At 54.2% G+C, this 27,948-nt stretch overlaps 3 protein-coding genes across 5 annotated transcripts; 1 reads left to right on the top strand and 2 right to left on the bottom strand.

Annotated features, from left to right (window-relative positions):
- Positions 1 to 1,130: 1,130 nt before the first annotated feature.
- Positions 1,131 to 10,733, bottom strand: DRG2 (developmentally regulated GTP binding protein 2). 2 transcript variants are annotated; one of them, XM_090024315.1, is made up of 13 exons: positions 10,573 to 10,733; positions 9,190 to 9,350; positions 8,291 to 8,380; positions 7,058 to 7,118; positions 6,235 to 6,325; positions 5,758 to 5,830; positions 5,553 to 5,643; positions 5,117 to 5,214; positions 4,439 to 4,515; positions 3,767 to 3,895; positions 3,215 to 3,273; positions 2,587 to 2,640; positions 1,131 to 2,501 (listed from the first exon to the last, which is right to left on the bottom strand). In XM_090024315.1, the coding sequence occupies exons 1-13, from the start codon at positions 10,634 to 10,636 to the stop codon at positions 2,443 to 2,445; spliced, it is 1,107 nt and encodes a 368-aa protein (XP_089880441.1). In that variant the 5' UTR covers positions 10,637 to 10,733; the 3' UTR covers positions 1,131 to 2,442. The 2 variants fall into 2 exon arrangements, with proteins under 2 accessions (XP_089880441.1, XP_089880440.1); XM_090024314.1 differs by having other exon boundaries at positions 3,767 to 3,855.
- Positions 10,734 to 11,840: 1,107 nt separating this feature from the next.
- GID4 (GID complex subunit 4 homolog) lies at positions 11,841 to 21,974 on the bottom strand. Its single transcript, XM_090023551.1, has 6 exons — positions 21,608 to 21,974; positions 19,732 to 19,791; positions 18,614 to 18,721; positions 17,149 to 17,250; positions 16,380 to 16,510; positions 11,841 to 14,755 (listed from the first exon to the last, which is right to left on the bottom strand). The coding sequence occupies exons 1-6, from the start codon at positions 21,890 to 21,892 to the stop codon at positions 14,692 to 14,694; spliced, it is 750 nt and encodes a 249-aa protein (XP_089879677.1). The 5' UTR covers positions 21,893 to 21,974; the 3' UTR covers positions 11,841 to 14,691.
- ATPAF2 (ATP synthase mitochondrial F1 complex assembly factor 2) lies at positions 21,964 to 27,810 on the top strand. Of its 2 annotated transcripts, XM_090023549.1 has the most exons (8): positions 21,968 to 22,152; positions 22,252 to 22,296; positions 22,386 to 22,531; positions 23,335 to 23,432; positions 24,234 to 24,314; positions 24,601 to 24,713; positions 26,708 to 26,823; positions 27,204 to 27,810. In XM_090023549.1, the coding sequence occupies exons 1-8, from the start codon at positions 22,077 to 22,079 to the stop codon at positions 27,339 to 27,341; spliced, it is 813 nt and encodes a 270-aa protein (XP_089879675.1). In that variant the 5' UTR covers positions 21,968 to 22,076; the 3' UTR covers positions 27,342 to 27,810. The 2 variants fall into 2 exon arrangements, with proteins under 2 accessions (XP_089879676.1, XP_089879675.1); XM_090023550.1 differs by lacking the exon at positions 24,234 to 24,314 and having other exon boundaries at positions 21,964 to 22,152.
- Positions 27,811 to 27,948: the final 138 nt, after the last annotated feature.

Genomic DNA, 27,948 nt, shown 5'->3' with positions numbered 1-27,948 from the left:
TGCACTGCTGCGGGGGGACAAGCCAGCAGCAAGAACTGGCTGCACAACCACAGCCACTGTCTTTGCAGGCCTGAAGAGCAATGCCTTGTGAAGCACCAAGGGCCCCAAGTTCAAATTCCCCAGGGGCTAAGGACCTGGGCACGTGGGCCCCTCAAATGCCAAGCCGTGCCCAGACAGAAGGTCCTGGCCCCGGCCGCTCCCTACTCCCCCCAAGCTTCCTGGTGCACCCCCAGCACAGCACAGCCAAGATTTATGATGTTGATCCTTCGAAAAGCAAGAGCTTAATTGCAGATTACAATAGACAGCCCCACGCCTACGGGCACCTCCATCATCAGGAAGACCTGCAGCTGTTCCTAGCAGTAAATCTTCTAGGCTGCTGCACCTGCATCCACACAGACTGTTTGCTCACAGTGACCCTGCCAGCAGCCAATGCCGTTAAGCTGTCGGGTAGGGATGGTTATATACGTCCCCGCGCTGTAGGCCAGATGGGTTCACCGGAGCTGTGAGACGAGTCACCGGAGGCTGCACCTACCTCTCATTGAATTAAATGAATGGAGGTGAAAGCCAAAGCCCTTATTGCCTGCAAACGATTTCTAATTCAGTTCAATTATAAAAGCAGTCTCCAGTCCATCACGCAGCCCTGACTGCCTGGACCTGCACAGCCACTGGTGGAAGGGACCGGGCCTCAGGCCCTCGCTGCATCCTGGACGCACCCCTTCTGCCTTCCCCTTGTTCCTGAGTCCAACACCAACAACCTAAAGTGCACGTGGATCCCAAGGGGCTGTGCCCTGGAGACACCGCAGGTGCAGCTGGCGTGATGGCAGTGTCCCACACAACTCAGGAAGCAGCTGCACGAAGCCAGCTCAGGCACAATGCAGCTCACTTGGAAATTACTCCCCTCCAGTCTCGCTCTGCCCTGCAAGGGTGAGCAAAGCCGCTAAGGGGACAGGTGGCAGGCAGAACTCAGTCACCCTTGTGGCTCGGTCCCTGGACAATCTTTAAATTCCTTTCCCTTTGCACTCACTGCCTAACTTAGCCCATCCACTGCATAGCCCCCTGCCTCCCAGCAGAGCAAAGGGTGGGAGGGCAACCGTTTCTACACCCATTGACTCCAGGCAAATGCAGACAGCTCACATGAAATAGCAACTTTTATTCTCTCAAATAAAATACTCCTTCCGTCCTTGATTGGCTGAGGGGGAGGAATACAAAGGAGGGAACGGGTCAGCTACCAAATTAGTCATGGTTAAGAATCCTGCGTTGGACTAAAGTCGCTTTATTGTGAAAGTAACTCAAAGCTATTGGAAGCTCTTGCTCATGGAGAGAAAGAGCCAGTCTCTATCAGGCACTATAAACTGTTCAGCAATGAGACGTAAATGAGACGGCATGATCAGAGAGCCCCAGATGGCTGAGGGAAGATTTCCATCCAAGAAGCAGCATTATTTGTTTTAACCAAAAATATATCCCACTGCACAGACGCTCCTCAGGCTTGAACAGTTCCGGCTGGAATTCAGATGAGTCGATGCATGACTGGGAGACAAAAGGTTTTCCAGTATCTGGGAAGAAGGCAGCAAAGAGAACATGTGGGAGGGAGTGGTCTTGTGGAGGGGATCCCCAACAGCAGCTCTCTGACCCATGATGTGGACAGAAGTGAAGCCTCTGCAGGCCTTGGAGCTCTTCTTAGATGTCCCTGCTGCATCTTGGTGAAAAGCAGATGTGTTTGTTCCATGGGTTTTGTTATTCAGCTCTTAGCACAGTGGACTGAAGCGGGGCATCCTAGAAGCCGCATCAGGGGGCCAGCAGTGTCCTTGATAAGGAGGGACCTTCAAAAGTTCTCTCAGACATGAGAGTCGGGAGCCCCAACCTGCTGAGATGGTGAAGGAGGAAGCTGGAACAGCTGTGAAGTGCAGTGGGGCTGGTATCACAGGAGCCGGGAAGGGGCAGTTTTGTTCTCACTTTAAATGTGTGCCTAGATTAAAAGACACAAGCAGGCGCAAATGGGAGGCAATGGACTTCCTGTCTAGCATCAACACCTTGGAGTGAAGTCACAGCTGCATGCAGGTTTCTGCCTGACCAGAGGAGTTGTTGACAGGTGCAACACATTGACGCATGTGAAGTCCATGGAGGTGTAGAAAGCTGTGGGGGTGACTTTTGCTGCAAAAGAACAGGCTCCATGGTTCAGCATCCAGAGACGCAATGAGCTGCCTGGCCTGAAATGTCCCCAGGTGGGAAAACCCTCCCCGCCAGTTACTAGCATCTTCCTTGTCTCTCCCCGTCTCCATGGAACAAGTTTTGCTGAAGCCCTGGTGGCTCTGGAGCATGTCAGCCTGCTGCCGGCTTGGATGTGGTCACAAGAATCAGCTCTGATTTTCCAGACGTGGACGAGGTCAGGCACCAGTGATCAGAAGCTCAGAGGGCTACTTCTTGACAATCTGGATGACGTCTTCATGCTCCATCATATGGGTCAATCCTACTCTCTGAGGGCTGTATTTTGTGCTGGTTCCCTTTGAACCAGAAAAAAAGCCAAGGGTTGGAACGCATCAGGAGGGGACACAAGGAAACCCAAGTCAGTGACTGGCAAACACTTACCCACACCAAGGCATATTTGAACTGGCTGGCTAACGACCTGTGGATCCGATGGCACTGCAATAAGACAGATGGACGGACAGAGTTAAATGATGCTGCTGCTTCGCTATATACTGGCTTCTGTTTTATCCAGGTTCTCACAGCCTGCCCATCATTGTGTTACAGGACCAGCTGAGAATCTGATTTGGAAGTCCTGTCAACATCTTACAAGCCTCCTAGTCCCTGTGGCACTCCACATGTGACATCTAGGTGCTAGAAACAATGGGTCCCCACTACATTACAACAGGTGCCCGGGAGGGGATTTTCTGATTGTGGCCAAAATAAAACAAAGCCTACAAAACATTCTCACAGGAAGCGCTGCAGCAGTAGCTCCATTGAGCGAGGCCCTGGAAGTAGGTAAGCATACTACTGCAGCTTTGTTGCCTTTCCTCTGGTCAGACTCTTAAGGATCTCCTTCCTGATTATGGATCTTACTAGGTAGGCCACACTAAAGACAGCCTGCAGGAGCACAGAACATCACCACATGCACCAGGGCTTGTCACAGACCACCTGAAATATGCAGAGTCCAACTGCCAGGCTTGGGTAGGACATCTGATTGGAGTCAGTATGTTCTTAACATCTTTTTACTCACCACGTGCTCTACAGAAGCCCCTTTCCGGAGAATGATGGCATCTGTGAAGTCTGGTCTCTCTACACAGCACAGAACAAGAGGGAGAGAATAGCACCACTCACCCAAGAGCTAGATTTTTAAAAAGCCAGCACAATCAGGCAGTGCACTCGTTATGGACAGCTCAAGCCCTCCCCCACAATTCCTCCTGCCACCTGACTGATCTTGTCAAGGCTGCTGCCTAATTAATGCTAGGAGGGACCCTGAAAATGGGGAGAGGTTGGTTCAAGATGAAACCTCCCCCAGGGCAAAACCTGGCTGCGGTTCACCTCTTGTACTGCCGAGGCACAAAGACAAGAGGTGTGAAGGGACAGGGGCAAGTTTGGGTCTGAATGGAGCAGTGTTCCCTGTACTGGGGACAGTGTAACCCACTGCCGATGCCCCAAGAGAGCAGAAACTTCTGGGTAGTGCAGTGCCCAATGCCCAACGCCCCTGAGAGCCAACAAGAGCTGGGCACCAGCTGCCACTGGGGCTTTGAAGGGCCCTGCCAAATTTCCGACTGCCATGCTGGCTTACGTCCTCTCTTCTTCGTGTAGATGCAGGTAAGCGCCAGGTATTCCCACAGCTTCTCCAGCAAGTAGTCTAGGTTCAGCTTCATCCCGCAGCTGCAAGACACCACCAACATTTTGACTCTTTCTCTTGGCACTCACATGCCTAACCTAGTCTGCATACTGCATAGCCCCTTGCCTCCCAGCAGAGCAAAGGGTGGGAGGGCCACCATTTCTACACCCATTGACTCCAGGCAAATGCAGACAAGCTTGCATGAAATAGCAACTTTTATTCTTTCAAACAAAATACTCCTTCTGTCCTTGATCAGCTGAGGGAGGAGGAATACAAAGGAGGGAATGGGTCAGCTACCAAATTAGTCATGCCCCTCTCCTCTCGAGTCCACAGAAACCCTGCTGAGAAGCTTATGAAGTGCTAGATGACAAGGGGAAGTTTTCCAGAAGGCCTAGCAGAGGCAGAACTTACAGGAGGAACTAAACCCTGCTTTCAAAAAGGATGCTAGGCTACAAGTGGCAGGGCCCCCAGACAGAGATAGCGCCAGGTCTTATTGAATAAGCCCGGAGACCTGGCTAGTTCAAGCTTGCATCTGCCTTTTCACAGAAGGAAGCCATTGCCTACCTGTTAATAACCATGGAGCAGAGCTCCTCTAATGAACAGCTCAGCACACTGGCAAGCTCATACCTGATCACGACACTGTGGGGCCTCCTAGCCAGGCGGTCAACTTCCTCCATGGAGATCTGATCAATCTTGTTGTAAACCTGATTCAGAAAGGAAATGCCACATATTTCAGAAAGGCCATCACTAGCACACACAGAAGGAGCTCAGCATAAGAATACGACTTCCACCCCATCATCGAGGGGGGGATGGTCAGAAACTCAGATGCTGAATGAACTGATACCTTTTCCTACATTAAGTTTTTATCTTTGGGGTCAACCTGGAGCATTTTGTTCTTTAGCCTCCTGGTTTTAATTAGAAGGAGCAGAACTTTATCCAATGAAGCCCTCCAGATGTGCAGTGCACCTGTCACCTACCAGAGCCAGATATGCCCAGACACTATGGTCGTCAGCAACAAACCAAAAGGAACTTTCAGCCCCCAAAACACAAGCCCCTGTCCCACGTGAGAGCGGACATCAGGCATACAACCAGCTACATCAATCACATGACCCGCCACAAGAGGGCACTGGATGGCACCAAGTGCATGACACTGCATCCTGTGAAACAGAAGCTCTGCGATGAACCCCAAACCCAACTGTCTCAAAATAAGGCATATTAAGGGTAAAGGACATTAGATACTGAGGGGCCTCAATCTCTAGGGCCCCCCTAGCAATACAGAAAACAGGAGGTCTCTAGGATACTCACGTATAAGCACGGCATGTAGACTCTGTTACCAACAATCACGTCAATGAACTCATCAGGGCTACAGTCCTCTCGAAACAGAACCTCAGCATTGAAGATTTCTGAGGTGGGCATCATTAAGGCAGAAAATACTCGCTCGCCTCAACACCGAGGGCAGCCTCTGCTTAGGCTTGACTCACTGGTGCCACGTAGGGGTATGGGGTGGGGAAAGAGGGGCAGGCTTCCTCTCCCCTGACTTACTGCTCTTAACTATATCATCATGAGCTTTAATACTATATCTGGCCACCACACCATCATGATCAATGTGCTCTGCAGTCAGTGCTGGAGATGCAATCAGACCTCCATCCTAGCTTACGTCTGCCCAGCCAGCTGCTAATCGGAGGGATGGGATCTCAGTCAACTGAGGTGGCCCCAGCCTGGACTCTGTGCAAAAGGATACTGTATTCATGAAGAATGAGCTGCACCAGCTTCTCAGAGCACTGCGTCAGCGTGACTGTCGAGTTGAAGGAGATGCCTCCACCCTTCTTTGGCTGCATGAAGGGAACAAAGAAACTTGAACATTCAGCCAGAGTTTAGAGCCCCTCTGCTCAGTGGAGACAAAGGAGAGGAAGAGCACAGCACAGACTGCACCTGAAAAACCTCACCTTGAAGTAGATGTTTGGTTTGCTCTTATTCAGGCGGATTCCGACAGATTCCAGCTCCCTTTCCAGGAGACACCTGCAGGGACACTGAGGATTAGCTCCTGCTACATGGGGCTCGGCCCAGCAAGAGGGACAAGAGCTCTGGTGTGGAGTACCTTCACCTAGATCTTTATTGCAACTCTGACAGGGGCCCTGAAGCATAATATCTGGTCAGGACCCAAGGACTACAGCCTAGGTAGGAAGATGTAAAGACACCTGTACAAGAACCGTTAGCCTTGTGCTAATGAACATCCAACCACAAAGTCTGAGCTCTATAAGTGCTACCCCCAAGTTACCTAGGAGGTGTTTCCACCCAAGGTCTCAAGCACCACGTTTCCATCCCATGCGCAGCCCACATGTACGAGAGCTGGCATTCTCCACTGATCTACGTGGCCTGGTCCCGCAGAAAGCAGCCCATTAGCCAGCACTCCAGGCCCTCACCTCTGGACTTCACCCTTTGTAGCATCCAGCATCATGATGACAACATCCGCAGTCCTGGCCACAGCTATCACCTGACGGCCTCTCCCCTTCCCTGCAAAGGAAGAAAAAGGTTACACCGCTGGGAGGAGAACAGGGCAGAACAGCTACAGCTTTATGAAACCCAAAGACTTCCTCAGATGAAACTTCTTAGAAACCACAAAGGAACTGTGCTCTGCTGTTACATCCCTGTGCTGGCTGTAATCCCCTGGTGGGCGGGTGTCGTGTGGGCAAGGCTAAGGCCCTTGGAAATGACCATGGACTGAAACATGCTGCAGTCAGACAAGAACACGAGCCACAGCTTGATGCCTAGATCTGCAAAGAGAACAGTGCAGATAGACCTTAAAGGGGCTGGACATTGGGTGGGAGCAGGAAGAAAAGGATGTACAGGCTGGATGCTCTACAACTCCCTCTGCCGGCAGGCTGGGGAAGCATGCCAAGTCCAGCAGACAGGGGGATGCCCGTGTGGCAGTTGAAATGGGTGGCTGCAGTGTTCAGATACAGCAGAGGCGGCTTTTAAGTAGGTGGCGGTGTAGCTGCAGCAGGGAGCTCAGCATGGGCTTGCTGCCAGGGCATTACCCAGTCGCCGCTGAGCTCAGTGCTGTCACGGCTCTGCTATCAGCACCAGAACAGCTGGTTGAAACTTATCTCCCATGTCCACATGATCCACAGTGATGCCCTTGACTACAGTGTACACATGCCTAGCATACATGCATTGGTCTGCTCCCACGTGAGAGACAAGCTCCCCAACCCCATGCTAATGACCATAATGCCAGTGCCAGCCCACCTTGTGCAGCTCCTTCGATGATCCCAGGCAGATCCAAGAGCTGAATGTTTGCGCCTTTGTACTGCAGAAGAAGCAGAAATAGGGGAGATTTAACATGACCCTCCAAGACCCCTGCCTTTTTAGCCTTGAGCAAGGAGCTAAACAAAATGCCCATGTATGAAATCAAGGAAGCTGCAGCAGGAAGAGGGCAACTTGCAGTCTGGCTCAGTCAGTTCACAGCTCCCTGGAGCAGGAAAAAAATTTTGCAGAGATTTGACCATTAAACCATTTTGAATAGCTTCACAGAAATTCCACTTCCCCCTCCCTCTGAAGCTGCAGCAGTTAATGCTGTCACCGCTCCCCCACCGTTGAACTTCTGGACTCGTGGGGGAGCCCATGGGCCAGATAACGCTGGTCTAACAAGTCAGAGAAGCTAAATGAACACTGCTGCCCCTGGCTGGATTCAGAGCTATTAAATCATGCCACAAGTTCTAATGCAATACATTAACAGAAGTGCTCTTTTTGCTCAAGGGCTAAAGGTCACTTGCTTTTTGGAGCAGGCAAATCCGCAGCAGCAGTAAAATCCTAAGTGATCTAACTATGCAGCATAGCAAAGGCAGGCAGGGGGCTCAGATTTGTGAGTGTGTTCCTGCTTCTATGGCCATCAAGTTTGATCTTTAACTCCCCTTCAGTTTTGATCTCTGCATATGTATTATCCCCAGATGCTTTTCAGTTTAAGGCTCTTTACAATTTTCTTACCCGATGGGTGGTTGGGGCACCAGTAATAAAACCCCTCAAGGATAGGAGCCAGCCTGTTTTCTCTTCCAAATTGATTACAGCACAGATTGCCTGCCTTAAAGCATCATTAAAAACAAATCTGTCAAGGCTTCCAGCCATCTGGTCAATGGCACCAAGAGCTGGTATAAAAAAATTCAGCTGAGGATCTGAATTTGCTCTATGGTCAGTCTAACTGCAGAAGCCATGTCTGCAAGGCAGGCTGTCAGTCCTGGAGGAGGAACACTGCCTCTGAGAGCTCTGACTCAGCATGGCCAGCTCCAGGAGACTCAACACGGCTGATGATCACAGGCTTTCCAACAGTTTCCAGAAGCAGTCAGCTGTGGAGCAGGGGCCTTTGGATGCACCTGCATCTTAGCCTCCATAGGTCGAAGTGGCATATGTGTGCAGACACACACGCAGCTCACACGCTTACAATTTTCTGCCTAACTATGTCAGTGGTAAGAGAATTGCACTTACTTCTATGACACCAGGAATACACGTCAGTGTTGTGAACTCGTAAGAGGCAGCTTCGCTGGCTGTGGAGGTCATTAGGCTCAAGAACGTGGACTGAAAAGCAAGAGATCAGCATTTCAAACAGATAAACAACCAGTAGCACCAGTGACTGTGTGAAGACTGATGGCGAAAATGCGCATCATTAACTGCCGGACCCAGCTGGGGAGGAACCTACTTTAGTTTTCAAAGCCATGTGCTGTGATTATATGGGGTATGGGAACTGTAGAGGGATGGAACATTCACCATGTTCTTTTGAACATGTATGGTTAAAACGGACTACGGATTCTTAGCCGACTACCTGGATCAGCTTTTGTGAACCCTTTGTTCCTGCAGGTTACTGCTTGTTTGCCTCTCAGCACTCCCCCTTCCCCACTGACTGCATTCTGATCACTCACAACACTTTATACTCTGCTCTATGCTGTCCCTTCACAGCATCTGACAAAGCTAACTTGAGTTCAGGAAAGCTTGTGCTCTCTCTGGATTGTATTTAGTTAGCCTGTAAGGTGGAGATATACCCTGCTTTTAGAATGTCAGTCACCAGGCAAGTCTCACAAATTTGTCAGTGGTGCAGGCATTGAATGGGAACAAACAGAAAGGTTTGGGGCTCCATCAAGCAGCCTTGTGGGGGTTGAGGGGAGTAGGTGGAGAAGAACAAGGAAGCATCCGCAAGGTTTATTCATTCAAGGCTCAGAGACTGAGTCACGTCTTCCCCATGCATTTGTGACCAGCCCTTGAGAAGTTAAAATACACAGAAAGGCAAGCGAGCAGACCTGGCAACAAGACAAGCCGAGAAAGACGGGATGACAAAGGCAGGAGAAGTGGGGGGGGCGCATGCTAGACAGTCCACTCGGATACTCACTGACCTTACCCACAGAGGGAAAGCCGATCAGCGCTACCCTGGCATCTCCAGATTTCATCACATCAAAGCCTTCACCTTTCGCTGCAGAGGACTTGGAGGGTTCCAGCAGCTGTGCCCGGTATTTGGCCAGCTTTGCCTTCAGCAGGCCAAGATGATACTCCGTAGCTGAAACCCCCCCAAAAAAACCCAGCAGTTAGTAACTCAACAGCCAGGGACAGCACTACACCTCTGAGCAAGCCAAGTATTTGGGACATAAAAGCATGGAACGGGCTGTGCTGCGTTAACTATTCACTGTCCATTTGGCCCCGGTGACAGGTTGGCTCTGCAGGAAAGGCAGAAACAAAGGCAGGTGCTGCTTTAAGAGGCTCCAGAACAGGGAAAGGGGGGAGGACTCCTGCAGGCTCTGGGGCTCCATGCTTTTCTTCCCTTGCTTTAGGCAGGCAGTCTCTCCCCTCCTTGGGGAGGTGTGCCCCCCTGCACAGGACTGGCTGAGGGAACTGGGCTTATTTAGTCTGCAAAAAACAAAATCGGGGGGGATTTGACAGCAGCCTTCAGCTCCCTGCAGGGGGGCTGCAAAGAGGATGGAGCTGGACTGGTCTCAGTGGGGGCAGATGGCAGGACAAGGAGCAATGAGCTTAAGTTGCAGCAAGGGAAGTTTAGGTTAGATATGAGGAAAACCTCTCACGAGGAGTGTGGTGAAGAAGTGGGACAGGCTATGCAGAGAGGTGGGGGGCTCTCCATCCTTGGAGGTGTTTAAGCCCTGGCTAGACAAAGCCTTGGCTGGGAGGATGTAGCTGGGGCTGGTGCTGCTTGGAGCAGGGGGTGGACTCGATGTGACCTCCCGAGCTCCCTTCCAACCCGAATTTTCTGATCCGAGCCCTTGAGCACAGCGGTGTCCGAGATCCAGCCCACGTGCCAGACCCAGCCTGCGGATTTCATAGATATTGGGGTCGGAAGGGACCTCAGTAGGTCATCGAGTCCGACCCCCTGCCCTGGGCAGGGGAGAGCGCTGGCGTCAGACACCCGCAGCCAGGAGCTTGTCCGGTCTCCTCTTGAAGGCCGCCGGGTGGGGGTGAGCACCCCGCGGAGCCCCTGCCGGGCTCTGGCCGCCCTCGTGGTGAAGACGCCTGTCCCGACCTCTCGGCTAAATCTCCGCCGGTTTGTGGCCGCTGTTTCTAGGTACCCGGAGGGGCGCCCTGGAGTAAGCGGCGCATCTCCGAGCCCTACTCCCCCTGACGAATCTGTCGACGGCGGAGCCGCATCACCCATGCGCCCACTGAACCGGCCCCAGCGGGGCCTGCCCGGGACCCCCCGCTCGCCGCGGGCACCGCCGCGAGGATCGCTGGCACGTGCGGCACCGCCTGAGGGGTGGATGGGGGAGCCGCACCCTTGTTCTTCTGCGTGCGGGCGATCTCCTTCTCGATCTCCGAGATCTTCTCCAGGATGCCCATGGTGCCGGGGGGGCGGAGGGCACGGGACCTCACACTGCTGCCTCCGCCGCCCCGGCCGCCTGCCCGCCCGGAAGTGGCCGCCGCCACCGGCTGGTCCGCCCGCACCCGCGCCCCCCGCGCCGGAAGTTGGCGCGGGCGGTGCACCCGCCTCGCGGTCCGGCCGGCGCTGCAGCCCGGGGCACCGGGTTCCGGGGCGCTGAGGGGCCCCCCCAGTGCAGCGACCTCAGCCTCCGGTGCAGCCCGAGGCCCCGGCTCGCCCAGTGCAGCCCAGGGGCCTCAAATCCACCCTGTGGTGCCTTAAATGTAGCCAGGGTGCCTCCAGTCGAGCTCAGGGTGGCTTGCATTGAGTCAGGAGGGCCTCGGATCGATCCTGCGGGGCTTCAGATGCAGCTGGGGTGTCTTGCAGCGAGCTGGGGCACCTCCAGTCGAGCTTAGGGTGCCTCACACTGAGTCAGGAGGACCTCAAATCTATCCTGTGGTGCCCCAAATGCAGTCAGGGCTGTCTTGAATCAAGCTGGGGTACCTCCAGTTGAGCTGGGAGTGCTTTGCACTGAGCCAGGGGTGCCTCAAATCCATCATGTGGCACCTCCCATCTAGTCAGGGGTGTTCTGAATCTAGCCAGCATGCCTCCGATCCAGCTGGGGCACCTCAAGTCCTAAAGGGCTGAGAATCACAGTGCAAAGCCGTCCTTGTGGATACTGGCATTCCCTCCGTCCCCTCTATTTACAGTCAGCAAGCGTGACTCCATGCTGAAATGGCAAAACAATTTCCAGCCTTATCAGAAGGAAGTGGGGGGGGAACAACTAGTGAAAACACTGGGTTTCCTGTAGCGGCCCCGTTCCCAAGCTGACAGAGCAGAGCCGACCATCCTTACTGCACCGGTAAGTCTGGGAAGAGATGTCAAAAGATGCGACAGCCAGCTGGCAGGCAGCCAGGGCTGCTCTGAAAAGGAAGCTAAAGGAGAGAGCCAGGTGTGGTGGCTCAGAAAAGCCCTCTGTAAAGCTAATGAGCAGGCAGAGTTTTCACAGTGGCCCCGCTCCCCGAGCTGCCGTGATCCTTAGCTGATCTGCTTCCTGCAATTCTATTCCAATTACAGCCCATGGAGTTAATCTGAGATGCCGAGTGGTTTATCGGATTCTTGGACACATCATTAAAGCAGCACGATGCAGCTCACGCTCCTGCAAAGCTGAGGTTCACCAATACACACACACATAAGCTCCTTAAATACATTTTTTTTTTAATTTGGATGTTGATAGCTCTGCAAAATACTTCTCCCAGCCCCAGTCCCTTTTCCACATTTCATCTATAAATAAGTAGTCAGCCAACTTAGCTTTAAAAAAACCCAACTCTTCTGAGTCTCAAAGATCCAGTCTTTTGCTCTCCCCGAAGCCTCATCTTGTTAGTTCTTTCACCACAATACAATGTATCCCATAGCATTTCCTTTTAGCTTATCAAACAGTTTAAAAGAGGGGGGAAAAAAGTCCAACTCAGGCTTTAGTGAATGAAAAAGAAGAAAGAAAACCCAGCCCCTTTTCACTCCATTAGGATTAGCAGTTTGGTTTCAGGATCTGCTGCATATCTGAGCCCCCAGCTTTGCATGGAGGTGATTTTGGCTTTCAGCTGAAACATGCTTTATGGTAGTTAAATAAATAGGTGGGGCAGGGAGGGGAAGAGAGTAGGGAAGCCACAGTCACCTCCACCATTCTGCCCCTGGAGGCATCAAGTCTCAGAGGCTCAGGAAACCTCTTACAAGAGCTTCCTGGATAGAGACTGGATTTTCCTGTAACCCATTCTCTGCAGGCAGCTGCAACTGATAGTATTGGAAATCGCAAATGGTGACACAATGCCAATTTTAGTAGGGAGTGGGAAGGGGAGGGGAGGTCAGGACAGGTGCCAGCAACAGTACTGCATGCAGAGCCCTGTAAACAATGAACAGGGAACAGCATCTTTCCATTTGCAAAAGGGGCCTTTTGAAAAGACAAACTTGGTTCCTTCTCAGCAGGGGTTAGAGCAGACAGGCCAGTCTGGGTTAGTTTCAAGAAAATAAACATGTTTTCCATATCTGCTGATAGGAAATGCCATTTTCCTTGAAAGGGGCTAAATTCCTCCCCCTCCAACAGACAGCAACAGGAATCCTTGCTGCCTTCACCAAGTCACTCTGTCATCACATCCACCTTCGACCTGCCACTTCCCTTCCCCACCCTTTCTTTTCCCTGGTATCTTCATTGGAATCACCCCAGCCTTTGTCTTCTAGTCATTTTCCCACTCCTCACACATGACTATGACACAACAGTGCCTTTTCCAACATAGCAGGCAGGTTCCCACCCCACCCCACCACCTTGCTTGTAGAGTTAGGCAACTTTCCTCCCCAATTTATTTTGCAGAACAGGACATATCTGCAATAAACTGCAACAGGCTGATGCTCTGAGCGCTGGGGCATGGATCCAACCAGCCTGGTTAAGCTAAGCAAAGTAACTCAAGCTCCCAAATTGAAATACATAAAGTCAGTCAGTTGACACCCAAATACTTTCCTGTTAAGGCTTAAACTAGCAATCCAGCCTCTGTGATATACAGTACAGACAATGTGAAAAGGAAAAAGTTAGTTAAAAAAACCCCAAACCCCCAAAAACAACAAGAATGAAAACCTTAGCACTCGGTAAGTGAAGGGCTTTGCTTTCCCTGTGGCAAATGGCACACCTTCTGAAAAAGCCAACTGGCTGTCTCGTGGTATGGATCTGCTCCCCCACCACCCCTCTTCCATTTTCATTTGTTTTTTTTAAAAACAGCCAGAAAGGCCGAAGGTCAAATTCTCACAAAAGCCCCACACGTGCGAGTGTCGCGTTAAATGTACAACAGGTGCCAACTCTGAAAAGGTCTTAAAAAATAATAATAAGCCCACGCGCGCGCGCACACACTTTGGCACACAAGCGGAAGTGATTTCACTTGAGCATTTCTGTCACGGGAGACGCTTTTTGTTTTCTCCTTCGCTTGGTACAAAGCAGGGTTGTCGCTGTGGCAGGAGGGACAGGTACAAATGCTGCAGAGATCAAGTGTCATTGCTTCAATGCTGCTGGGCTAGGGTGAGGTTTCTGAAGCTGCTGGTTGATTGCATACATATATATATAAAAAAAAGAAAGAAAACAAATGGATGGAGACATTCACTGTTTTCAATGTGAAAACGGCAAAGTGTCATTGGGAGGAACTGTGCATGTACCAGAGGGTCCTGGGAAAAGGAACCATAAAAATATTTTTTTTTTTTATTAAAAGTCTCTTTTTAAATTTTAGGCTTTTTTTTCTTTTTTTCAACTCTTAAGTTAAGTAAAGAGCAAATATACACCAAGGAAGCAGAGCTCCGAGCTGCTGTCACGGGCCGGGGGACTTTCAGTTTTTTCTCTTCCCAACAGCGCAAGTGGCCAGTGTTCCTGAGATCTGCAGCTTTGGCCCACCTCGTTAGCCAGCATGAACTGAAGAGGTCATTAGGTCTTACGGACTTGTCTCAGCCGAACGCCACCCGCAGCCGCCTCTGCAGCTCAGTGGTTCTCTCTGCCAGGCAGAGCCTTGCTAATGTGTAGACACACTTGGGCTCCGACTGAGTCAGCGGTGGCAGACAGGGTAGCAAACGCAAGCAACTGCAGCTCTTTCCATTTCCACCCAGCCTGGGCTGTAACATGAAACTGTAAGTTTTGAGCTCACGCTTTCATATTACTCCGAGAGCACGCCATGGATTCCAACTAGAAAGCCCTTCCTGAAGGAAGCCGGGAGGAGTCTCAGCAACAAAGAAACTAGCTGTGCAATAAGAAAGTGCATTTCAAGGTAGCTTTAAAACCAGATTAAAGATCAAACTGCCACAGGGCAGGAGGGAGAATCAAGCTGCAGCAGCCATGCTCCTTGGATCGGGTGGGTTAACATTCATGCTTTCTTTCACAAGTCTGGTGGGCAGAAGAGTGGTGCGCCCCCTGCTCCAGCAGGGCACAGGTCCCTTGGCAGACAGTCCCTCCTGCCCAGTCTGTGGGGTTTGTTGTTTTTTTTTGCTCAGTGTCAATCCCGTGTGGCTGTCATCGAAACTCATAGATGGGCGCGCTGTGCTCGGGCACGTGGGTGAGATTCAGGGACTGATACCTGAGGGGAAGGAGAAAGAAGGAGACAGTGACCAGAGGCAGCGGGCCAGTCTTCTATCCAACAATCCTAGAACCTGATTGCTCCATTCCTGAACTGAAGCGCACACTCCAACTCCTAATGCTAAGGCCCAGATACCCAGACATCCATAAACCCCTGAAGGCAGTGGAAGTTGGATGGCTAAATACCTGTGAGAACACAGGCCCAAGATCTTACATCTAGTCTTGTAGCCATGCATGGGGCAGGCTGGTTTTCAGGTATCGCTGCTTCCCAAACAAGAAGGAGGTTGATGTTTGAGTGTGTTCAGCATGGCCCTAAGCCACATTGGCAGGCGAGGATTTGTGATGTCTCCCTCCCCAGCCATCTGACCTCCTGCACATCCCTAGGGCAGCCAGTCATTAACCTACTGGGAGGCCAAGGAACCCTGCCTTTTGGGGCTAGCTAGGAGATGGACAGGAGTTGGCTCCCTCCTCAGTTCCCCACTCTCCAGCTGTTGCCAGCAAATGCTCTGGGGACTTCAGACTGGGAAGCAGGGAGCCGAAGCCCGGAGCTAACACCTGTAAGGGCCCTCTGTGGCATGTGAGACAGCCATATGCATGGCAGGGAGAAGCAAGTCCCTTTTACAGTGTCTCTAGCTGATGGAGGAGCCTTCTGGACAGCAGAGACTACTGGCAGGTCACAGAGCCAGCACCTTTCAGAGCTGGCAGCTACCAAAGGCAGGAGCTATTTGCCCAGGGGTCTAGAAGGCCTAGTGATCCCCTTGTATTGGTAATGCCCAACAGCTCTAACCAGTGGAAGGAAGCCCCGCTAGAAGGGCATGGATGCACTGGACAATTTGCTGACAGCACGAGGGGACACAACTCCACTGCACAGCAGCTGCCCCATGGTAAGTGCCTGCATGTATGCATTGGCCCCACAACAGGGGAAGCTGAGCCACAGCAGCTCAGCTCCCAACAGAGGAGGAACTAATGACCATAGCTAATTTCCTACCACCACACACAAGTGTGCATGCAGGCTGTTGCCAAGGAATGAAGGGCCCCGGCCCTGGCTAGGGAAGTGAATTCTGAATGAGGGCAAGTGGGCGGGATGAAGCTGCAGCAGGAGAGGCAGCACATTCATCCAAGGCACTGCTCACTCTTCACACATGTCATGGCTTCCCTGCAACAGCCTTCTGCGGAGGCATGAGTCATCTGGGCCACCGGATGCTAGACAAGCAGGGGAGGGAATGAGGGAGGCAGAGCAAAGCCTCTCAAACAGCTTTCAGAGAGTGGCTGAGATGCAGCAGGAGCACTTAGCAGCAATTAACACAGAGATGCCTTGCCCACACACCAGCTATTCTGACCTCAGCTTTGCTCTGCTCTCCAGCATGTGCCTGACCAGTGACAGGGATGCAAATGGGCAGTACTTTGCGCCATTCAGGAGGTCAGGCAGACCAGCTGTGGAAGCCAAATGCTCAGAAGCCTTCCCCTCCCACCCCAGCCTCCCAGATGGGAGGGTGTGCACTAGGGAGCAGGCAGAACCACATTCCTTTAGTGGCATTGCACGTTCCCATCACCACTTCCAGGGCAGCACAGCAGAAGAGACAAAGTCACTCCTGTGGGAGGAAGGATGCCTCCCACTCCCTTACCATTCTGAGCTCCTGTGGTAGTAATAGCCCTCTATAGATGCTGCAGACTTCTGGAAGCAGATGTAATAGAACCCAGCAAAGGAAGCACCGCTGATGTCTTTGATGGTGTGATCGGGGACAAGGAACTGCTCCTGCACACAAGAGAATGAGGAAAACAGGGTCAGGCACATGCCTGCTTACATGTTACAAGGCAAGGGCCCACCACTAGAAAATGAATGGGGGATAAACAACCCTACATGACTGAGAACGAAACTGTGAGTGTGCATAGGTCACAGCTGTGACTTCACTACAACCAGAACAGCTGCAAAGACAGACTATCATTTCATTCATATTTCCACTATCAGTCTTAGAGGCACTGCCAATTTGGTCTCTAGCCAATGTTTAGGAGCAAGTTTGAAGCAGTTTCACTTCTTTCACCTCCCTCCACAATCCACCGACGTCTGAATTTCATGATTTCTCTCCCTCTTTTTTTTTTCCCCCCCTCACTCTTTTCAAGTGTTCTTTTCCCCCAAAGCTTTGGGAAGGACCCAAGTCAGGAAGGAGTACATGTTTCTTTTACCCCTTCCACTTACGTACAAGAGCTGAGGGGGGTAAAAGTTGTCACTTTTCACAGGAAGCAAATACTGGACAACCCTCTCCAGCAAGGGGAATAGATGCCATTTGGCCAGAGCAGCTACAAGAAGGCTGGCACTTCAGCAGGCCCAGTCCATGCCTTTTGCTCATAACACGTGGACAGCATTTGGGGGGTACACAGATACGTGGCCTTTACCTTCCACCTCATGAAGACGTAGTCCCCATTCTTCAGGTCCTCATAATCAAAGTCATCTGAGTTGAAGGTTTTCGCATACTGGTAGAAGGCCTGGAACTTCCCCTGAGGGCAGCAGGAAACACAGAGGCTGCTGCCTGAACAGAGCGAGCTCAACGCACGACGCAACTCAAAGAGGGAAGAGCTGCTCCCAGCCGGACCCGTCTCACCGTGCTCTGCATTGCTGGGAGTGGAGGAGCTAGCAGGGATTTTCCCTCATCTCCTGATTCAGCAATTTATGAGTTTGCTTCCAAGACAGCAAGCCACTGATTTCAAGTTGAGCAGCGAGACAAGGGGTTGGCTCCGGGGCCAGTCTGGCTCTAGGCTGGGCAGGCTTCCACATTGAGCCCTGCCAGCCCTACTGGTCCCTGGCTGACACTCAGATGGAGTGGCACAGTCAGATGGAGGCCATGGAAAGAGAACCCTCCCCACCAACACACACACAACCCTCCCTGCCAACCATGCTCTCATTTGGTTGCAGACCATCTGGGAGAGCATGGCTCTCATGAGATGAATAACTTTCCATTCCCAGGGCTGTTGAGTCAGCCCCTTCCACCAATCAAGGACCCTTTTTTTTTTTTTTTTTTTAAATGAATGGATTCACTTGTAGTGAATGACTGCAGGTAGAAACATACCAACTGACTGGAGAACCCCAGCCTCCCGTCAGCCCTTCCTGTAGGGACAACCGACATCAGAGGCCTGTATCACACCAGCACCCATGCACCACTGCTGGGGAAACGGCTGCAGTCACAGCTCGCAGGCAAGAGCCTGTAAACCACGCACCCTTCCCAGCCCATGCTGGGCAAAGGTAGCGAGGGATCCATGCAGCATCCCTGCTCTGTGCAGGGGCATCTTGCCCCTCCCAGGCCTGCGCTTGGCAGAACCCCCTCCGCCTGCCCCTCCCCGCAGTGGAAGGTACTGTTGGCAGCAGGTGCTCCACTGCGCCAAGCAGGGGGTGGAGGCACCCCCAATGACCACACTCCCTCCAGGTCTGGGCCCATCTGCCACAAGCCCATGCCACTCCTCCTGGCTGGCAGGACCTCTGAGCCTGCCAAGGCCTTTCCCCTGCTAATCAGAGGACCCCAAAGCTGCCGCTCCTCCAAGGGCTTGTTTCCCCTGGCGACTGTGGCATAGACTCAGCTACTCAGGTATTGCCAAACCAGTGCCAGCTGCTAGTTCCAAGAAAAGAGCTTCCTCCATCTGCAAACTGAACTGCACAAGTCATTGACACAAGGGGTCTGGTCTGGGGCAATGACAGTAGCAGGCAGCAGAAAGCAAGTTGGAACAACCCTCAACAGACTGTTTCAGGCCCTTTCTGCCCCCAGGCACAACCCCGGCTCTTTTTAAAGTCTTGGCACATCCCCTTTGGCCACGGGGTGCACACAGGGCTGCTACGATCCTTGCTGCAGCTTCCAGCATGCTGGCTTACCCAGTGCTTGCGGTCCACGTCCTCATCCGCATCCCATTTCCGAGTCAGGAAGGGGTGCTTTTTGCTGATGATCTCACCTTCAAAGAAGGTGGTGAGGGTTGGGTACTCCTAGAAGCAAGCACACACAGAGGGGACTGAAAGGCGTTCGAAAGATCTCGCATCGGAAACACCAGAGATCTGGTGATAAGAGGAACCCATTCACCAAACAGTTTCATCAGTAAGACGCCACGTGGTCTGAGACACGGCTGCGACGCCCCCTCCTTGTGCTGAGCAAATCATCTTATGCTTCCCCGTATATCTGCACCAGCCTAGCCCTTCCCACCTCCTCCCCCAGCCATCTTTCCAGGCCTTTCCCCTGCTCCTGGAACATCCCAGAGCAATCCTGAATCCAGAGGTCTGTTGTGTGCAAGCTTGGCAGACCCTAGGGCAGAGGCCAGCTGCTGCGTATCACCTGCTAGAGCAGGCAGCCTACCGCTGGAGAAGCCTGTAACCAGCACTAGAACAGTATTGGATGACCAGAGCATTACCCCAGTCACCTTGCTGAACTTCTACTGAAAACAGAAGCAGCTCCAAGATGCTGAGGGTGGAAAGGTGGAGGTCAAAGAAACTCTTGCCTGTCTGTTTTTAATTTAAGCAACATAGAGATGCTTGTAGCCAGCTCACTGGTCCAGCACAGCACTTAAAGTGACATCAGGGACAAATCTGGACCCAAGTTTTCCACACAGTTGGTTACATTCATCTCCCACAGCAATGCCGCCAAATGCAAGTGACTCTGCTCATTCTGCCAGCTTTGCTGCGGGATCAGCCGGCTGGACCTTTATCCCTCGACACCAGGGATGGTTGACTGTGTTAGTCTGGAGTGAAGGCAGGGTGGCACCTGAGAGCCTACCTGGTTCAGAGCCATGAGATTTTGTCGGCAGCAACCTACTTCACCAGACATTTCATCAGACCAGCGCACTGGCAAAGTAGGTTGCTGCTTAGGAAAGCTCAGGCCTCTTTGAACCAAGTAGTCTCCAAGCCACTGCCCTGCCCTGCCCTGCCATACCAGTGTCTGGACACCTACTCCCTGCTTCCAGAAGGAGAAAAAGATTCCTAGTTCCTCTGCAGAAGGTGCTCACCTCTGTAAGGCCTTTGATCTTCAAGTATCCGCAGAGGTAGGAGTTCTCCATGTCCACGTGCTGGGGGAGAGAGCACAGAAACCGCACGTGAGCCTATGTCCCATCAGCACACGGCTCCAGAGGCTCAGTCAGGACTGCACGGCTCAGCTTGTGGCGAGATCACACAGCGGTGAGCAACATGGAATGGATCACTTCCAGGGACCTCGCTCACCAGCCTTGACCAGACGACCGTGGAACATCTTACCTGCTTCCAGCGAATTAGTAAGACCTTGGACTGCCGCCCAGGGATCAGAGAGGAAAAGGACTCAGAAGTGATTCACTCGGCCCCAGTGCCTCAGAGACAGACTTCAGATGAGATCCTGGTGTCCTAAACTGTGGTCCTGCTCCAGCCACATGCTACCAGTGGTTCAAAGAGACCAGAAGGGATGTTCTTGAGCAAGATCTGTCTCCTCTTCCCCTGGCCCTGGCTACCAGCTTTGGCTTTGAAGTCAACTCTGTTAACACATCATCTACCCTCGCTTCCACAGTGTTCCCAACTACTGCTCTTTACCCACCCCGCCACCACGTCTGGCTTTTTACGAGCCCTTCCATCTGCGCTGCCTTCTTGGGATCTTCTGCCTTCAGAAGCAGCCCTCGTGTACCCTCAAGTGCCTCTCATAATCCCAATACTTTGCTTTCTCTCCTCCCTGTGACTGGGCTTACAACTAATTACCAAATGCATCTGCCACAGAGAAGTAAGGCACTGAGCTCTTCCATTACGAGCTTCCTCAAGGCCCGCGGTAGCTACAGAAACTTTTGCTCTGGACTCTCCAAATGACCAAGGGAAACCTCCAGGCATGTGGAAGAGTCTGGAAAACGCAGACGTTGAATGGGAAGGAGGAGTTTTCCCATCTGTAAAGGTCCCATGTGGAACAGCTGCAGGTCCCATGGAGGACACGGGCAGACACACGAACACGGATGTGCACACGTGTGACATGAGGGTTAAAGCCGGGAGCCCCGGCAATCTTTGGGAGAAAAAGGGCCTGTAGTGAGGCCCATCCACCATGGGATGTCTCCACTGAAACGAGCGGGCTCAGGTACACTCGTGCGGCTGACAAGCACGGCGCTGTCAGCCAGGATTGACAGGGCAGTTCAAGCCCTCGGCAGGTCGGCTGACCTTGGACTCGGACACTGCTCGACCGCCCTGCCCGGGCACCGGATGCTCTCACAGGCTCGCTATAGGTGACTGAGCACTGGCTGTGCCTCCGCAGGCCGGCTGGAAACAAAGCCACAGGCGGCCTTACAAGAGGATCGGATATCCAGCGTGCTTCTTTCCACACGACCCCCTGGCTCGCCCGCGCTGCCCAAGGCCGTCGCGCCCGCGACTAAAAATAAAAGCCAGGCGGACGTGACCCTGGACAGGGCCGGGAAGGTGGTGGGGACAGGGATCCCCTGATCCGGGAGCTGCGGTCCCGGCCTCCCACGGGAAGGAACCGCCCGGCGGGCAGAGACCCGGCTGGGCCTGGCCCCGGCCGAGGGGAGTGCCCCGGGGATGCCCCGGCCCCCAGCTCCGCTAGAGACAAAGGGAGCTGGACCCAGCAGCCCCCCCGCCCCGGGCACTGCATCTGCACCCGGCTTGCGCCCCAGGGCCCCCTGCCCTGCCCCGGGGCACCTCCCTCGGCAGCGGGGCTCCAAGAGGGGAAGGAAATGGGGGGGCAGGGACAAGTGGCATAAAACGGGGGGAGATAGCAGAGCTGGGACACGTAGCAAGGGGCAGATAACGGGGAGGGTTGACCCCAGGAGCGGGGCAGATATGAAGGGGGGAAGATGATGGGAAGGGGGCAGATCGCGGGGGCAGGGGGCTGACATGAGGGGGGGCAGATGGGAGGCCGCGCACCTGCATGACGACCTCCACGTCGTAGGCGTTGCCCTTGCTGCGCTGCTGCCCGCGGAACTTGGCGCCGCTGTAGAGCAGCGAGGTGGCCACGCCGGGCTGCGCCGTGTTGATGGGCGGCGGCGGCACGAGGCTGGCGGCGGCCCCGCGCCCGGCGCCCCCCGCGCAGCAGCACTCGCTGCGCACCGGCATCGCCCCGGCCCCGCCCGCCGGCCCGGCCCGGCCCGGCCGCCCCGGCCACCCCGGCCCCGGCCCGCCGCTCGGCCTGGCGCCGCCGCGCGCTCCCATTGGCCCGCCGGCCCGTCACGTGGCGCCGGCGCGTCGCGGGGGCTGCCGGGACGCGTAGTTCCCCCCTCCGCCCCCGGCGCGGGGACGGGGCAGCGCGAGGCACAAAGCGCGTTTGTGAGGCGGATTGGCCTGGCGGCGCGGCAAGATGGCGGCGCCCAGGGACAGCGCCTAGCGGGCCGCGGGGATGTGGTGCGGCTGCCGGCGGCTGCTGCGGGCGCCGCCTCCTCGTCGCCTGGCCCGGGGCTACGCGCCGCCCGCAGGTGCCGGGGCAGGGGCAGGAGTCGGGTGGGTCGGGCCGGGCCGGGCCGGGCCGGGCCGGGGCCTTGTCTCCGCTCTCACGGTCCCTTGTCTCCCCCTAGAGCGGAAGCGGTTCTACAAGCGCGTGGGCATCTCGCGGGGCGAAGGTGAGTGGGGCCGGGGGGAGGGTGAGCGGCCCCTTCCCCCCGCCCGGCTCTCCCTGGGGCCACGCAGACCTTCTCCTCTGCCTGCCCAGGAGGTTTCGAAATCAACCTGGACCAGAGGAAGCTAAGGACCCCCCAGGCCAAGCTCTTCACGGTGCCCAGCGAGGCCCTGGCCGTGGCCGTGGCCACCGAGTGGGATGCCCAGCGGGACACCATCCGGCTCTACACCATGCACCTGGTGAGCGCCGCGGCAGGCCCATCCTGGCGCCCTGCAGAGCAGCCTCGCGGGAGGAGATGGGGGCTGGAGCTGCTCGTCCCTGATGGTGCCCGAAGCTGCTTTCTTCGTGCACGGGACCAGGACGCGTCTGCCACGACTCTTTTGATGCCCCCGGATGCTCAGATCCCGGCTCAGTCTCTCCTCTTCCCTCTGTCCCTTGCTAGGGGCCGTGGCCCCGTGAAAATCTCTGGCCTCGCTAACGAAGCCGAGGAGGCAATTCTTTCGCTCTGCTCGGCATCCTGTCCCAGGCGCCGCGCTTCAAGGAGAACGTGGGAAAGCTTGAGAGAGTCCAAAGAGCTGCCCGTGTGATCAGAGACTTGCGTGGCAAGCCATGCGAGGAAAGGCGGAGGGACCTGGGACTCTGCAGCCTGAAAAAGAGGAGGCTGAGAAAAGACATGGTAGCAGCTTACTGCTACATTAGGGGAATGCATCGAGGGCTTAGTGAGCAATCGTTCACCAGGGCACCCTTGGGGGAAACCAGGGGTAATGACCATAAACGCCTGGAAGATTGTTTCAGGCTCAACATTAGGAAAAACTTCTTCACCGTCAGGGTGTCTGGACTGTGGAATAAACTCCCTCCAGAGCTGGTGTAGTCACCTATCCTGGAAATCTTCAAGAGGAGACTGGATGGTCTCCTTGCTGGGGTTACCTGGCCCCCAGTTGTCTTTCCTGTCTGGTGCAGGGTGTTAGACCTGGTGATCTTGTAAAGTCCCTTCCAGCCCCTTACAATCTATGAAACTCTGCTTATTGCCTCTTGTCTGCAGACCACACTGTGCAACACAGCTCTGGACAACCCAACCCAGCGGGACAAGACACAGCTCATCCAAGCGGCCATTAAGTTCCTGGAAACAGACACAATCTGGTAGGAGACCTGCTAGGTTTGCTGTTCGCTGGGGGAACACCTGGCCCGGCCAGGCCAGATCGGCTGTGGGGGGACTTGGGATCCCTTCCAAGAGAATCTATTCAACCCAAGCCAACCTGCGTTGTTTCTGCACCAGCAGGCCTCTATCTCCTCCCCGTTCTGTGCCTCTGAGGTGTTCTCCCAGGCCTACGCTTCCCCCCATGAGGTGTTGCTGGTGGTCCTGGGTATCTACTAGTGCAGCAGCTTGGATTTGCCTTTTTCCTTGTCTGCACTTGGTGTTACCCTACATTTGCCCTGAGCACTCCTTTACCTCAGGTGACCCAATATTCCTGCTCCCTGAGCTCTGGGACTGCTGAGGGCTGGACCAGTCCTTGGCCTCTAGGCTAAACTGGGAACAGAGACCTGCCTGAGCTGCTCTGGGGCTCTGAGGTGGCCTGATGGGTTTGTTCACACTAATTAACACTTCCATGCTGTAATTAGCTGGGGCCTGAGCTGCCTGCCTTACCTGTGAACGTTGTTCCATTGGAAGCCCACAGACATTGCTGGATTTACCACAGAGCAGAAGCAGGCTGCATCCCTTTCACGTGGTACGTGGGCTGGCAGGCAGCTATGCCCACAGGTGGGTCCCTGTGGGGCCTGCAGCTTCTGCCAATGTGGAACTGAGGGCAGCCCTGTGCTCCTTGCAAGCTGGCATCTCCTGCCAGCCCAGGGAAGGGGCTTGCGTTTCCAGGGGGGTTTTGCTGTATGTGGCATTAAGACAGCTGGTGGTTTGTCTGTGATGGTCAGTTCTGGTGGTCCTAGTTATAGGGTGGAGGAGCCAGCTACCCTGGTGGAGCTGCAGAGGAACCAGTGGGACCCCATGATCGAATGGGCAGAGAAAAGGTAAGAAGCCAAAGGCTCTGTCCTTTCTGTGTTGTGCCTAAGGCGCTCATCCCTGCACTAGCTCAGATGAGTGCTGGTGGCAGTAGGGCAGTGTGCTGTGTGTCCAGCTTGTCAGCCCTGAGAGGAGGGCACAGAGGGGTACCAAGGAGGCTTTGAAGGACAGAGGCTGGTCCTAATGGCTTCAGGTGCCCAGGAGCAAACAGGGAGGGGAGAATGGTGTTGCAAGACATAGGGTGCTGGGCTGGAGCGGGGGTTCCTGATGCCAGCATACGTTCAACTCTTCCAGGTATAACGTGACGATCGGCTCGTCGACCAGCATCACTGGGCCCACAATCCCCGTGAGCACCAGCGAGACCTTCAGCAGCCACTTGGCCTCATACAACATGTGGGCGCTGCAAGGTAAAGGGAGCAGCTTCTCCATCTGTCTGTCATTCCAGGCATCAGTCTACAGGGAAAACGTTCCCTCCCCACAGGCAAATGACAAGCCAATCAGGCAGAGGAGGGTTTCATAGTTGATGATCTGCTTAGGTCCCTTCCGACCCTACCAAGTCCAACCCCCTTCTATGGCAGGAAAGAGTACTGGGGTCAAACGACCCCAGCAAGGTATTCACCTAGCCTCCTCTTAAAGACCCCCCAGGGTAGGAGCCAGCACCACTTCTCTTGGAAGTTGGTTCCAGATCCTAGCCGCCCTGACCATGAAGTAACACCTCCTGATATCTAGCCTGAATCTACCCTGTGCCAGTTTCTGACCATTATTCCTAGTCACTCCTGGTAGTGCTCAGGGGAACAGGGAGTCCCCCAGTGCCTGCTGGTCCTCTCTGACTAGTTTGTACATGGCCACTAGATCCCCCTCAGCCTTCTCTTGTGGCGGCTGAGCAGGTTCAGGTCCCGTAGCCTCTCCTCGTAGGGCCTGCCCTGCTGCCCCCTGACCATACGAGTGGCCTCCTCTGGACCCTCTCCATGTTGTCCACATCCCTCCTGAAGTGCGGCGCCCAGAACTGGATGCAGTACTCCAGCTGTGGCCTGACCAGTGCCGCATAGAGGGGGAGGATCACCTCCCTGGACCTGCTCAAGATGCATCTGTGGATGCATGACAAGGTGCGGTTGGCCTTCCTGACTGCGTCCCCCCACTGTCGGCCCATGTTCATTTTGGCATCAATAATGACTCCAAGATCCTTTTCTGCCTCTGCACTGATGAGAAGGGAGTTCCCCAGCCTGTAGGTATGGTGCTGGTTCTTCCTCCCCAGGTGCAGTACCTTGCGCTTGTCAGAGTTGAAACCCATCCTGTTCTCATCTGCAGGTTGCTTTGGATCAGTGGGGTGGAGAAGGAAACATCCCACCTCAAACTTTCCTCCAGTGCCTCAGGGCAGGGCCTGTCTAGGCCTGGCACAGGGGGGCCCTATGAACTTACACTGCAGTGTGTTATGCCCTGTTAGTAGAGAAGGGGAATTCCCTGGGTCTGAGCCATCTCAAATGCATAGGAATCTCCTTTAGCTCTCAAAGGCGACCACTGTCATATGGCAGCCTGGCTGCCCTGGCTATGTGCTGCTGCGCCAGTTCCAGAGAACAAGCCCAAGGCCATTTCCTTGCCCCAAGCCCAGCACTATGCAAGCCATGACTGGGCCGTGCCAGGGGTCAAAAGTTAGGCCATCTTTGAGATCATCTTCTCCCTGTTCCTGGTTAAATCTGGCTCTCGGCATCCTTTCTTCAACCTACTGGTTGTTCCCTCTTTGGAGTAAAGCTGGTATGAACTACGCACACTGCCACAATCCCCAGGAATCTTGCTGCACCACTGAGCCAAGCTATGAGCACCATGCTGTGGGGAAAGAGCTCCTTTGCCCACACATGTAGTCCCCCCAGGTCCTCCCCAAATGTACTTGGCCATGTCTGTTCTCTGTTCCTTGGGGCAGGGGGCAGGCGGGGAAGGCAAAGCTGGTGGACACACCTCTTGTATTCCTGAGTCTGGTGCTGGCCCCAGCCCTCACTGTTAGCTCAGGTTGAGCAGGATTCTTGCCTCATTGCCTGCTGCCCTTGTACAGTCGCTTGATTTTTTTTTTTTTTTTTCTTCAGGGGTGCTGAGCACCTGGATACCTACTGACTTCAATGCAAGCCAGAGCACTTGATTTCATCCTCTCCTGGCAGACACATTTGTAATGCCAGGGAGGTTGCTCACAGCTGGCGAGGAAGCTGCTTGCAGTAGTGAAGGGTCCTGATGAGCCAAAGGATGTCACATTGGCTTTTTGGTGGCTGTGGGTTTGGAGTGCGCAGATCCAAGGGGCTGGGGATAGCTTGTCTACCTGATCCCAGGAGAGCATTGCCTAGCGTGCACAAAGATGCTGCTGGTGCATTGCCCAAGTAATGGTGGTCCTGGTTTGTTGTTTCATGCCCTGCAGGGATAGAATACATGATCAACCAGCTGAAATCTTTTATCCTGTCCATGGGGCTGATAGATAGGCGCATAACAGTTGAGGAAGCTGTGCTGCTGTCTCGGCTGGAGGAGGAGTACCAGGTAAACAGTTCTGGAGCTTCTCTTTAAGTCAGCATTATCCCATTGTGACAGATTTTTTTCCCAGCACAAATAACCAGCAGCAGGATGGGGTTCTGCCTGGCTGGGTGCCCACTGCTCCACTGGGCTCTGGAAAGCTCTGGCTGGGGCACTGTGCTGGGCCAAACAGCCCATTGTGCTCTTGGGGGGGCTGCGGCTTCCCCCTGCAGAAGAGATGGCCTGTGTTAGTAGCAGGAACCTGGTTGTGCAGACAACTCAGACCTGGCACAAACTGTCTCTGATTGGAGGCTGTCACTCATGCCACCACTGAGAAATGCCTTTCCTGGAAAGGACATAGAGGCTGAGAGCCTGTTGGGTGGACTGACCCCTTCCTCCCTCTCCAGATCCAGCGCTGGGGCAAGGTGGAATGGGCCCATGACTTTGACCTGCATGAGCTGCGCGCCCGCACGGCTGCTGGGGTCCTCTTTGCCCACCTCTGCTTGGAGAGCTCAACAGTGAAACACAAGCTGCTGCAGGACTGAGACCCAGGGAGGTAGTGGACACTGGGCAGGAAAATGCAGCAGGTCAGAGCCACCAGTGTTGCACTGTCCCTTCCAGAACATTGTTCCAGCTGGCCCAGCATTGAGCAGGCCTGACCTATTGAGGATCCTAGCCCAGCACTGGCCAAGCCATGCCAGCAACTCTCCGTACCTCCCATTCTGTAGGAGGGGAGGTCCAGGTGAAGTCCTGGTGTTAAACAACCCAGCCCTTGCTGTTGCTGGGGCTTGTCATGAATTAGAGAAATTCTACACTTCTCTCTCCATCCCAGTGCCATAGCTTCTGTCATCCGCCATGTGCTGTGAGATCCACCAAGCTGTTACCTGCATGTGGTGCTAAATCCAGAGGGATCTGTGCCGTCAGGCAGGACATGAAAGGGGCTGCATGTGCCCCTCGCCCAGTGTGGGTCTGCTGGAGTCTCTCCTGGTTTGATTAAAGGCCCTGTGACCAGTACTGGAAGCTGCCACATGTGGCCATTTATTTTTACCTCTCCATGGTGCTGCCTGGCTATTGCAGTGCTGGGACAGCCACAGGCTAGGGATTGCTGGGGCCAGCAGCATCAAGGGGCAGTGTGAACACTGGTTGACCACC

The sequence above is a fragment of the Crocodylus siamensis genome, chromosome 12, assembly GCF_052110815.1.
Source record: "Crocodylus siamensis isolate JL-2025a chromosome 12, ASM5211081v1, whole genome shotgun sequence".
NCBI lineage: Eukaryota > Metazoa > Chordata > Crocodylia > Crocodylidae > Crocodylus > Crocodylus siamensis.
This window is presented reverse-complemented; position numbering and strand designations above follow the sequence as displayed.

Coding starts and splice junctions, on each gene's coding strand:
- DRG2 (XM_090024315.1), bottom strand. CDS start 10,636: ATGGGCATCCTGGAGAAGATCTCGGAGATCGAGAAGGAGATCGCCCGC. Junction 9,351..10,572: donor CCGCACGCAGAAGAACAAGG/GTGCGGCTCCCC, acceptor GGGGGGTTTCAG/CTACGGAGTATCATCTTGGC. Junction 5,215..5,552: donor GCTCATTCTTCATGAATACA/GTATCCTTTTGC, acceptor TGCCCACCTCAG/AAATCTTCAATGCTGAGGTT.
- GID4 (XM_090023551.1), bottom strand. CDS start 21,892: ATGGGAGCGCGCGGCGGCGCCAGGCCGAGCGGCGGGCCGGGGCCGGGG. Junction 18,722..19,731: donor AGATCAAAGGCCTTACAGAG/GTGAGCACCTTC, acceptor GCTTGCTTCTAG/GAGTACCCAACCCTCACCAC. Junction 17,251..18,613: donor ACGTGGACCGCAAGCACTGG/GTAAGCCAGCAT, acceptor TGCTGCCCTCAG/GGGAAGTTCCAGGCCTTCTA.
- ATPAF2 (XM_090023549.1), top strand. CDS start 22,077: ATGTGGTGCGGCTGCCGGCGGCTGCTGCGGGCGCCGCCTCCTCGTCGC. Junction 23,433..24,233: donor CTGGAAACAGACACAATCTG/GTAGGAGACCTG, acceptor TGGTGGTCCTAG/TTATAGGGTGGAGGAGCCAG. Junction 24,315..24,600: donor ATCGAATGGGCAGAGAAAAG/GTAAGAAGCCAA, acceptor CAACTCTTCCAG/GTATAACGTGACGATCGGCT.